This window comes from Heptranchias perlo, unplaced genomic scaffold (genome assembly GCF_035084215.1).
Source record: "Heptranchias perlo isolate sHepPer1 unplaced genomic scaffold, sHepPer1.hap1 HAP1_SCAFFOLD_60, whole genome shotgun sequence".
NCBI classification, from domain to species: domain Eukaryota; kingdom Metazoa; phylum Chordata; class Chondrichthyes; order Hexanchiformes; family Hexanchidae; genus Heptranchias; species Heptranchias perlo.
The window spans coordinates 5,384,475-5,397,122 of NW_027139623.1; the positions used below are offsets into that span (position 1 = coordinate 5,384,475).

The following is a 12,648-nucleotide window of genomic DNA, read 5'->3' on the forward strand; positions in this document are numbered from 1 at the left end:
TGACGACCACAAGGCCGCCAGACAGTGGGAGTCCTGCAGGTAAAGGAGAGGGCGGATCTGATCCAGCAGTTCCCCGACCAGACGGTCGATGCCATTTGGCAGAATGACTCATTGCCAGAACTGACCAACCGGCGCCAGGATGTAGCCTGGATGATGGTGAGAAGGGCCCTGCCACTGCGGTCCTTCCAAAACTCACGCAATCTCAGAACCACCGCGAGCTGCCCTCGAGACTGCAGCAAGGAGGAGACCATCGTCCATCTCCTGGTGGGCTGACCCTTGGTGCAGAAGATGTGGAGACAGATGTATTTTTATCTGTCCGGGTTCATCCCCAACACCTCAGTAACACAGGACATTGTGCTCTACGGGCAGTTCCCCAGGACGCACACCAAGACAGAAATCAACTGCTTCTGGAAAACCATCAAGTCGGTGAAGTTGGCCCTTTGGTCCGCCCGAAACCTGCTGGTCTTCCAGCTGAAGGAGCTGTCCATGATCGAGTGTTGCCGACTGGCACACTCCAAGTTCCAGGAGTACGTGCTGAGGGATGTAATGAAATGAGGTGCGGCCTACATAAATGCTCTATGGGGAAAGGCCACTGTATAAGGCCATTTCACATTGTATTGTACAGCATGTATTCGAAGATATGTTCTGTGATTTGAATTATAATAATGAGGTCATTGTGTGAACGATCTGTATTGTTTTGAACGGTAATTGTGATTTACATTGAAATGTGTATATCCTTAAATTTTAAGAAATAAAGTATATTTTGAAATTTTAATAAAATCTTCGGGCACAAATACACAAATCACGAAAAGTAGCGACGCAGGTTAAAAAAAGGCAAATCAAGCACTGGGTTTCAAATCTAGAGAAATAGAATTGATAAGCAAAGAAGCTATGTTAAACTTTTATGGAGCCTTGGTTAGGCCACACTTGGAGTATTGTGCACAGTCTGGTCGCCATATTATAGGAAGGATATAAAGGCATTGGAGATGGTGCAAAAAAGATTCACAAGGGTGATACCATAACTGAGAGGTTATCCTTATCAGGAAAGGCTGAACAGGATGGATCTCTTTTCTGTAAGGTTTTGGGAGGGTAGATGTAGAGAAAATGTTTCCACTTGTGAGGGAGACCAAAATTAGAGGTCATAAATATTAGATAGTCACTAATAAATCCAGGAATTCAGGTTAAACGTCTTTCCCTAAAGAGTGGTTAGAATGTGGAACGCGCTACCACAGGGAGTAGTTGAGGCAAATAACGTAGATGCATTGAAAGGGAAGCTAGATGAGAAGAAGAGGGAGAAAGAAATATGGTGTCCTGATAGGGATAGATGAAGTAGGGAGGGAGGCGGCTCGTGTGGAGCCTAAAAGCTGGCATAAACCAGTTGGGCCGAATGGCCTGTTTCGGTGCTGTGGTTTAGATGTAACTCAATGTACTGTTTTGAGGGCGGTGGAAGCGCAGTCGGACCTGGGGGTGCATATTCACAAATCTTTGAAAGTGGCAGGGCAAGTTGATAAGGTGGTTAAGCAAGCGTATGGGATACACGGGTTTTTACATCGGGGCATTGAATAAACAAATAGGGAAGTCATGTTAAACCTTCACAAAAAGACTGGTTAGGCCTCAGCTGGAGTATTGTGTGCAACACTGGGCATCACACTTTAAGAAGGATGTCAAGGCATTGGAGAGGGTACAGAGAAGACTTACCAGGGTGATGCCAGGGATGAGTGACTTCAGTTATGTGGAGGGATTGGAGAAGCTGGGATTGTCCTCCTTAGATCAGAGAAGGCACAGGGAGACCATTAGTGGTGTTCAAAATAATGAGGGTTTTTTATAGAGCAAATAGTGGAAACTGCATACGCTGGCAACTGGATTGGTAACTAGAGGTCATAGGTTTAAAATAATTGCCAAAACAACTAGAGGGGAAATGTGGAGCATATTTTTTACACAGAGGGTTGTTAAGCACTGCCTGAAAGGATGGAGTCCCTTTTAGAGACTGTCTTCGTGTCAGAGACTCAAAATTCATACTTTAACTGGGAAACTGCAGGAACAGAGTGAAACGGGTTTACTTGTGTCCCTGGATTCAATGCACAATGTGGAGAAATCTGTAAAATTTATAATTGAATGGGCAGGAGTGAACATGGTCAATACAATTATATGAAAACTCTAAATGAAGCCGCTCATTGTTGTTGGACCAGTACTTTCTGAGCACAGCTTTTAACTTTATTCCTGAGAGAGGTCTCATTAAGACAAGGTTCTGAACTTTGAGATGTTTGTGATATATCCACGTCATCATTTACAAGGAGGCAAAGCTGCTGAAGAAATGTGTTTGTTCAAATGACTGTAACTAATAGCAATGATCAGGGGTATAACCGTGACAGTGTTGATTCATTACAGCGATCCCTGTATAAATCAGGGATCGCTGTAATGAATCAACACAGACTGCCTGCCGGAGCTGCGGTTTCCAGGCCAACAGAAATCATTGCTTCTCACAGAAATGGGATATTCAATAATGTATCAGATAGAATGTATTTATTATCCAGTTCTCGCAGCCGTTGGAATCCCAGGTAAGCCATTATCTCAGCTGTTCATGGTCTAAATCGGTATTAACTCTGCTGCTGTACTTGGCATTATTTTTCTCCCATCGTGTATTATACAGTGGACTGTTCTGTTCTATCAGTTGATCGATTGTCCTAAGTCTCTGCTATTGTTGTCTTATAGCAGCTGCATTGTGTGCCTTATGATCTTGTATATCCAACCCTGGCATTGTTACTGTATTATTCTCTGTACTGAATGTATTGGAATCAGGTGTCTGGGCTAAGAGCTGGTCTCAGACCATCAGGAGCTGTGAACAGTTTCATGTTGTGGAACTAACCTCTCCTGGAATATTTTTTCATCAATGTGTTTTCAGTGATTGATAATGAGACAGCTCACGGTCACGGTGTCACAAGGAGGCGGCGCAATGTCCTCCCTCCCCGATAACATGGTACGGTTTAACAGGGATTTTAATGTATTTATTGGTTATCACTGTTATGAAAGATGATTTCATTGTGTGTGTATCTGACACCGCTTCAGATGTTTGGCTACTGAACTGAGTTTGTTGCTGATTCTTTCACATCTCGTTCTCTGATTCGCTTTGGATGAATTAAATGTAAAATGCAATATTTTGAGGTTACGTTTTGTCAGTTTGCACTGTTTCTGTTGAGATCATGAGCCGTTCTATTTATTGATAGATTAGAAGCAGCAGCGGAGATGTTGGCGTTTTGTTAATTGAACATTGCCGCCATCTAACGCTGTACTTTGTAATTACAGGAGAAGGAATTTCAATTATTGTGAGTTGTGTCTGGGAGAGGCATTCGATTCTGTTTATTCCATGAATTGTAGATGAAGTGAACAGTGTAGGTGAACAGCTGGAGACTTGGATGATTTGTGGAAACATTAAAATATTCACAGAGGCTTCACCATTTAACAAACTGACACTGAGAATAGAATCGTTGGAACACGGGGCTGGTGAAGAGAAAACAGTCGCAGGATGTTAGGATTTACTAGGAAATGAAAGGGGCATTGAGAAAGAGTAGAGACAGTGCGGAGAGATAGAGTGCAGCGATAGAGAACGCGACTGAGAAGGAAAACGAGAGGGACGGTGAGGAGGAAAGAGAGGAAGAGATAGACAGAGAGAAAAATGCACACACGGAGAACGAGAGAGGGGAGAGAGAGAGCAGCAGCGGTGTGAATAATTAATCGGAATGAACTGCTGAACCTTCCAGTACAATTATGAAGAGGAAATGTGATTTGAAGGTGTTATTAGAATGTTGTCAGATTGTAAGAGTTTTATTGTATTCTCTCCGGGTGTGTTTATCACTATCAGATCCTTAGTCTGTTTATGTGAATGTTCCTTTCACTTGTTTACTGATTGAATAAATAAACATAATTGAAATGTATCTAAAGAATAGGATCATTGATTTCTTTATCGCATTTAATTATGGGGATATTGCATTCTAGAAGCTATGTGTCAGTTTTATTCAATAAAGAACGAAGCGAATTCAATGATTGTATTTTCATGTAATTTTAGTTGAATATGCAAAGTAAATTTATTGAACACATTATGTAACCAAAGAGCAGTTCATTGACACCAATAACCAATAAATTAATGGTTGAATTCGTTAATTGGATTGTGTGAGTTGGACCTCTTGATTAGATTTCCTCTAACACCCTCCTGCAGTCTCTCCCTGTGAATCCCAGCCTCTCCTCCCACGGCATCGAATCCTCCGTCTCCTCATCCGTTCCCTCAGTTCATTCGCTTTCCCAAACTATCTGCTACTGATTCCCCTCCAGTTCATACATGTCCTTTTCCTTGGTCTCCCTCCCAAACGCACTCGTTCGCTCGGCCTCCAGTTGCCTCTTCTAATCCAATACGAAGCCTCAAACTCACCCCCACGGATCTCGGTCTTTCCCGTTTTGTGCCAGCCCCAGTCGGCTCTCTCCACCCAGAGCAACAAACCTCCCCCTGTCCCCTCACCTTCGCTGCCCTCGCTCACTTTCCCGTCCATCTGGAGCCCAAATCCGGATTCAACCTGTTGGACTCCCGGTGTTTAAATACGTCCTCCCTTCCCCACCGGCACTGCCCCCTCACTCGGCCCTTCCAGTGGATCTGGTGCTCACTTTATTCACTCTCTGTATCAATTTCCCAATTCATTATTCATAATTGTGTTTGAAAACATTTCTCTGCCCGAAAGCGCTGCCCAGGTCAGTGAACCAGTTTCCACCGTTTGATGCAGCAACAACGCTGGAAATTTCACCTCAGATTCTCTCAAGCTGCTGCTTTGGCTCCAGGTCTGATCATTAATTTCTCTCCTTCCGTTTCTCTCTCTTACAGTTAACTTGGTGGCGATTGTGATCCTGTCCCGAGGAAAGTGCGGCCTCTCCAAATGTGTCACTCGCTACCTGGTGGGAATGGCGGCGGCCGATCTCCTGGTCGTTATCACTGATGTCATAATGTGGCGCATTGTTGAGATTTATTTCCCAGTTTCATTCTTGACCATTACCCCTGTGTGCCGTCTCATCGCCATCCTGATCTATGCAACCACAGCGGCCTCTGTCTGGTTCACAGTGGTTTTCACCTTTGATCGATTTGTGGCCATTTGTTGTCAGAAGCTGAAAACAAAATATTGCAACGAGAAAACGGCGGCTGTTGTTATCGGGGTGGTGAGTGCGCTGAGCTGTTTGCTAAACATTCCCTGGTACTTTGTAATTGGCCCGGAATATATAATGGAAAATGTACCCCGGGGTTGTGTCTTGAAACCGACGTTTTTGACTTCACCCGCATAGGCAGCGTTTGACTTGTTTAATCTTGTGTTAACTCCTTGTCTCCCATTCATTCTGATTTTGCTGTTCAATGTTCTCACCGCCAGGCACATTTTAGCGGCCAGTAGAGTCCGCAGGGGACTCCGGGGCCGCAGCAATGGAGAGAATCACAAGGACCCAGAGATGGAGAACCGAAGGAAATCGATCATTTTACTCTTCAGTATATCAGGCAGTTTTATATTGTTATGGAGCGCAGAAGTTTTTTATGTTATCTCTCTGCGAATAACAAACGCCCAGTTCTATACGGCCAGTGAGATTGAGTCAGCCGGATTCATGCTTCAACTTCTCAGTTCCTGCACCAACACGTGTATTTATGCTGTGACCCAGACGAAATTCAGAGAGGAGCTGAAGAACTGGGTGAAATACCCACTGAATCTAATTGTTACATTAGTTAAATCATAGAAACGTCTGAAGACTTTCCATCCGCAATTAAATAAAAAGTCAATTAGAGTCAATTAGAGTTTCACGTTTGGCGGTGGCCTAAGACGGGCGGTAGCGGATCGGGCGCCCGTTATTCACCGCGCCTGATTTTACTATCTATTGACATCAATGAGTTCACTAAAGTAACTGATATCAATCGAATACTTTAAATACATTTGGAAATAGCAGACAGGAATTATATTTTACCCGACAAATGCGGTGTTGTGAAATGATACAAGATGTGATTCTAACATGAAATTATTTGCTGTTATTAGTCTGGAAATAATATGATTTCAATATTAAATGTTTAATCCTGAAATGTATAAAATCAAATCCTCCTTTCCGGTTGGTGATTATTTCCCATCACACACACTGCCCGGTGGGATGGACTGAGGGTGAGCTGTCAGGGTCAGACAGCGTCCTGTTCATTGGGACATTTGTTTTGACCAGATCAGAATAATAATGGACCAACACCCGGACCGCTACTAACTGGTAAAATATTAATGTAATTTCAAACTCCAGTGGGGAGTTCTGGAGGAATGTGCAGGTATCGACTGTCTCTTCAGTCCGATATCAGGTGAAGAATTACTGGCTGTTGTGTAATTTCCATTGATTGGGAGTTGGCGACATCGACTGGGCGGAAACGGGAACTGCAACAGAGCGAGAAAGGATCCGTCAGAAACCAGTTTAAATGAAGAACAAAATCCAACAGCCTGCAGTGTCTGTTCAGGGTTTGATGTTTGAGAGCAATTTGATCATCCCCGTTTGTCAGCGATGGTGGTATAGTAGTGAGCATAGCTGCTTTCCAAGCAGTTGACCCGGGTTCGATTCCCGGCCATCGCATTTCAGTATTCTTATTAAATTATTTCCATCATTAGGTTTGCCATCGAATTTGTTGCAGTTCAGCTGGATATTGTTTCCAAAACATAAACTGGTATAATTGCAGCAAAATGTTTTCAACGTTAATTTATCTTTCCTATAGAAGGAATAGATGACAAATATACTGGAAATAGTGAGCTACCAAGGGTCTAACAAGAGTGAGGAAGGCAAATGATATGTGAGCTTTTATTGCAACGGTGTTGCAATATAAGAGTAATAAGGACTTGTTGCAATTGTGCTATGAGGACATATTGTGTAAAATTGGCCTATATTCGCTGGAGTTTAGAAGAATGAGAGATGATCGCATTGAAACGTGTCAATTTTTTAGACGGCTTGACAGGGTAGATGCGGAGAGGCTGATTCCCCTGGCTGGAGAGTCAAGAACTTGAGGTCAGAGTATCAAGATCAGGGGTCGGCCATTTTGCATCGACATGATGAAAAAATTCTTCACTGAAAGGGTTTTGAATCTTTGGAATTCTTCACCCCAGAGGGCTGTGGATGCTCAGTCGTTGAATATATTCAAAGCTGAGATCGATAGATTTTTGGACGCTAATGGCATCAAGGTATATGGGGATGGGGCGAGAAAGTGGAGTTGAGGTCGAAGATCAGCCATGATCTGATTGAATGGCGGAGCAGGCTCGCGTATCGTATCGCCTACTCCTGCTCCTATTTCTTATATTCTTATGTAGAGAGCCTTATATCCAAGTGTGCTGATGACACTAAGTTAGGTAGCACCGTAAACATTATAGATGGGAGCAGAAAGTTGCAAAGGGACATTGATAGATTCAGTGAGTGGGCAAAACTGTGGCAGATGGAGTTCAACGTGGGGAAGTGTGAGGTCATCCACTTTGAACCATAAAAAGATCGATCAGAGTATTTTCTAAAGGGCAAGAAACTAGGAACTGTGGATGAGCAGAGGGGTTAATGAGACCAAGTACAGAATTCACTAAAAGGTGCAAAAATAAGTTAAAATGGTAATGGTATTTTGATGTTTATTTCAAGGGACAGGAAATAAAAATGAGTGGAAGTTATGTCACAGTTATTCAGAGCTCTGGTTAGAGCTTATTTAGAGTATTGTGTTCAGTTCTGGGCACCGCACCTCTGGCAGGATAAGAACATAAGGAATATGAGCAGGAGTAGGCCTTACGGCCTCTCGAGCCTGCTCCGCCATTCAATAGATCATCTGCTCTTAACTGCCCGATCCCCATATCCCTTGATTGTCTTGTCCAAAAATCTATCAAACTCAATCTTGAATACACTAAACGACTGAACATCCACAACCCTCTGGGGTGGAGAGAACTGTATCGACCAAGATAAAGGGAATGAAATGAAATGTGTCATACGGTTACATTTCGCTGCTCTGTCTGACCATTTTAGTCACTACTTCCCTGCAGAGGGATTTGAAAATTCGATGGAAAAGCGTTGGGTGAAAGATCCTTTTGCTTTCGAAAATCCTGAATCTATAATGAAGCTAAATTTGATGCCTGATCAAGAAAACGGGCTGGTGCGACTCACCTGTGACAGCGCACTAAAAACACGCCTCAAGTCATTCAGTTTGTCTTATTTTTGATTCAGTGCTTTCAAAGATTATCCACTGTAAGTAAGATTAGTGTTCCGTTGTTCCTGCCGTTCACAAAAACCTACATCTGCGAACTGGGATTTTCGACTTTGAGAAGGTTAAAAACAAGAGAAAGAAACCGACTCAACCGTGCCTGATATGCGTGGAGCGCTTTCATCTTGTGATCCAGATTGGAACGAGATCATGAACAACAGGCAGACACATCCGTCACATTAAGTAAGTGAAACTCAACCTGAACTTTTATTTACCAAATTGACACAATATTTCAAATGTTTTTCAAGTAACGTCGATGTCTAATTTTAGTTATTACTTGAAATGAAGTGAAGAGCATGGACTGACCTTTATTGGGATTTGATGAAAACTCCAGCCGGAAGAGATTATTGTTTTGGATCCCTGGGGGAAGTGTTTTCCTTCCACTGGGTCACGAGGAAAAATGTTTGTGAAACACTGTTCCACATTGTACGGTCAGTGTCTGTTTAGCAAACCGACCCTCAATTCCTCAGTCCGTATTTCCAGAAACGCTTCTGTGCGCGACGCCGGCAAAAAAACACTGACCGACTCCCGGTGACTAATGGCGGCCGGAGGCCCCACAATCCCCCGCGCCCCAGAAACCCGTCCATCTCTCCAAGGCGCTCATTTCGCGATCAGACTGCGCATGCTCCCCAGGCCCGCCCTGCATTCTGGGAGCGCTTCGGTCCTGCAGTTTGTCGCGAGTCGGACTCGGTGGAAACATGATGTGGAGATGCCGGTGATGGACTGGGGTTGACAATTGTAAACAATTTTACAACACCAAGTTATAGTCCAGCAATTTTATTTTAAATTCACAAGCTTTCGGAGATTTTCTCCTTCCTCAGGCAAATGTTTTGTCTGAGGAAGGAGAAAATCTCCGAAAGCTTGTGAATTTAAAATAAAATTGCTGGACTATAACTTGGTGTTGTAAAATTGTTTACAATCGGTGGAAACAGGAGAAGAAACCGGGAAGCGGCGGGTGGGACGAGGGAGGCGCTGGATGAGGGGTTTAATGGTGCTAAGGGCACCCGGGCCGCCCGTCCGCCGGGCCCCCCGGCTCTGATTCGGGTTCTGAGCCGCACTCGGTGTTGCTGAGACTCCGCTCGGCCCCGCTCAGTGTCTCCGACCAGAACCGCGCATGCTCTGGCCATGGGCCCTTCCCGCGCCTGCGCGCTGATCCCCTTCGAATTTAGGTAGAACGTATTCTACCGCGCGGGGCATTTTGGGTAAGATTATCGCCATTGTAAAACCCACTTGCCGATATTTCTGTGATGGGGTGTCAAAGGGCGAGGTTTACCAATCAAAAGCAAAATACTACGGATGCTGGAAATGTGAAACATAAAGAGAAAATGCTGGAAATCCTCAGCAAGTCAGGCAGCATCCGCGGAGAATGAAACAGAGTTAACGTTTCAGATTAGTGTTAAGGTTTTGTCAGAACTTGAAGAAGTGAAAGAATTAACAGTTTTTGAGCAAGTGGAGAGGCAGGGAAAGAGGGGGCGGGGAGGGAAAGAACAAAAGGGAAGGTCTGTGATAGGGTGGAGGGCAGGAGTGATGAAGCAAAAAAAGGGATGAAGCTGCAAGGCAAGGTGGGTGGCAATGGGTCAAGTCAATAAACAAAGGATGACTCCAGTCGAGCTTTAAAGGGCTGCAGTCAGCTGGATGCGTGAATGAGGCCGTGAGCCAAAGGAAGCGAATTTGAAGCGGAGAGAGAGGGACACGCTGTGTAACCGGGCGCAAACACTCATCCGCAGCCCAGACATCACTTCTTTCCCACGAGGCGTGAAAGGACTATATTAATTACAATAATCCATGTTATTTGATTTTGAATAGTTTACTTTCTAAATTGAATCATGTTTCTCCAATTATATTTCCCAACTCAGATTCAAGGCCTCCAACCCAACCCAAATGTTGGAGATGGTGCGATGGGTTTGGGTTCCAGCAGAGGTAGGAGGGTGAGTGTGTGAGACGGGGATTTACAGTCTGGGGGAATGAGCAGGAAGAATGTTCCATAGAAACTAGAATTGCCTGTTCTGAATTTCTATTCTGTATTCACAGTGAGGACTTTTGTAAACTCCAGTGCACTGATTGTGGAAAGAGCTTTAACCAGTTCCACAACCTGTAAAAACATCGCGCCATTCACAGCGGGGAGAAACCGGACACATGTTCTGTGTGTGAACGAGGCTTCAACTGATCGTCCAACCTGGAGAGACACAAGGACACCCGTAGGATGGAGAAACCGTGGAAATGTGGGGACTGTGGGAAGGGATTCAATTACCCGTCCCAGCTGGAAACTCATCGACGCAGACACACTGGGGAGAGGCCGTTCACCTGCTCCGTGTGTGGGAAGGGATTCACTCAGTCATCCCACGTGCAGGCGCACCAGCGAGTTCACACTGGGGAGAGGCCATTCACCTGCTCCATGTGTGGGATGAGATTCACTCTCTCGTCCAGCCTCATTGAACATCAACTTGTTCACACTGATAAGAGACCTCTTAAATATTTTGACTGTGACAAGAGTTTAAAAAGCAGAAATGAGCTGCTGAAACTCCAACGCACTCACACTGGGGAGAGGCCGTTCACCTGCAATGAGTGCGGGAAGGGATTCACTCAGTCATCCAACCTGCTGACACACCAGCGAGTTCACACTGGGGAGAGGCCGTTCACCTGCTCCGTGTGTGGGAAGGGATTCACTCAGTCATCCAGCCTTATTGAACATCAGCTTGTTCACACTGATAAGAGACTTTTCAAATGTTCTGACTGTGAGAAGAGCTTTAAAAGAAAAAGTGATCTGCTGAAACACCAACGCACTCACACTGGGGAGAGGCCGTTCACCTGCTCCGTGTGTGGGAAGGGATTCACTCGATCATCCCACCGGTTGAGACACCAGCGAATTCACACTGGGGAGAGGCCGTTCACCTGCTCCGTGTGTGGGAAGGGATTCACTCATTCATCCAGCCTTCTGACACATCAACTTGTTCACACTGATAAAAGACCTTTTAAATGTTCTGACTGTGAGAAGAGCTTTAAAAGAAGAAAGGATCTACTGACACACCAACGTACTCACACTGGGGAGAGGCCGTTCACCTGCACTGAGTGTGGGAAGAGATTCAGTCAGTCATCCAACCTGCAAACACACCAACATATTCACAATGGGGAGAGGCCGTTCACCTGCTCCGTGTGTGGGAAGAGATTCACTCGTTCATCCTACCTCATTGAACATCAACATGTTCACACTTATAAGAGACCCTTTGAATGTTCTGACTGTGAGAAGAACTTTAAAAGAACAAGAGATCTACTGAGACACCAACGTATTCACACTGGGGAGAGGCCGTTCACCTGCTCCGTGTGTGGGAAGGGATTCACTCTGTCAACCAGCCTACTAATACACCAGCGAGTTCACATGTGACTGCATTGGTTGGATTCTGCTGTTATCACTGCTGTTAATCGCATTCAGGAGGAAACCGTGTTCATTCTGGCAGTTGGGGGCTGTTTCTGATGTTAATAATCCATTTCACTGGACTGCAGTATCAGAATTCTGTACAAGTGTCAAATAAATCAGCTTTCTTTTAAACACAGTTTTTCTTGTCCTTGATAGCTCGATGATAAGACAAGCAGTTTGAGGACTTATGATGAAGTGAGTGGAATCCATCTTTGAACTGAGTTCCTCCACCTTTTTAAAAGATGGATCTGCAAGATATCCAAGTCTGACAGGACAGAATATTCTATTATATCACAGGGTCCACTTCAATCAGCCTGAGCAGATTTCCACTACCCTTGAGTGAAAAAGACATTCCTGATTTCAATGCTAGATGCACAAGCTCTAAATTTAAGGTTATGCCCTCTTGTTCCGAAGCATCACTTCCTCCACTTTGTATTCCAGTCCTCGAGATAAAGGCCAACATTCCATTAGTCTGTGATTTTTTATCTGTGCCCGAGCTTTGAGTGATTTGTGTACAAGGACACCCACATCCCTTTGCTTCTGCACCGTTCCCAGTCTCTCACTTTAAGAAAATACTCCAATATTTCCTTTTTGCATCCAAAGTGAATGATCTCACTCTTCCCCACATTGAACTCCATCTGCCACAGTTTGTTCATTCACTTAAACTGTCTCTTTGTAACTTCCTGCTCCCATCTACACCACTTACTGTGCCTCCTAACTTAGTGTCACCTGGAAACTTGGATCTACAACTCTCTATTCCTTCATCCAAGTTATTGATAAATATGGTGAAAAGCTGAGTACAGATCCCTGGGGATACGATTTTTAAAATTCGCCAATCAAAGAACATTCCCTTTATCCCTACTCTCTTCTCCGACCACCCAACCAATTCCAACCAAAGTCACAAAGCAACTTTCAATTTTGTGCACTTTTATTCATTCATCTCTTGTGCTGAACCTTATCAAATGCT

At 44.4% G+C, this 12,648-nt stretch overlaps 1 protein-coding gene and 1 non-coding gene across 2 annotated transcripts in view; both read left to right on the top strand.

The window, feature by feature from the left end:
* Nucleotides 1-12,648, top strand: part of LOC137316696 (zinc finger protein 850-like) — a 155,533-nt gene that overhangs the window by 86,263 nt on the left and 56,622 nt on the right. The window contains exon 2 of the mRNA XM_067980541.1: nt 10,803-11,644. Coding sequence (XP_067836642.1) covers nt 10,803-11,644 — 842 coding nt within the window. The remainder of the gene's footprint in view (nt 1-10,802; nt 11,645-12,648) is intronic.
* Nucleotides 6,547-6,618, top strand: trnag-ucc (transfer RNA glycine (anticodon UCC)). The gene has a single exon. It is a non-coding gene; the product is annotated as a tRNA-Gly (tRNA).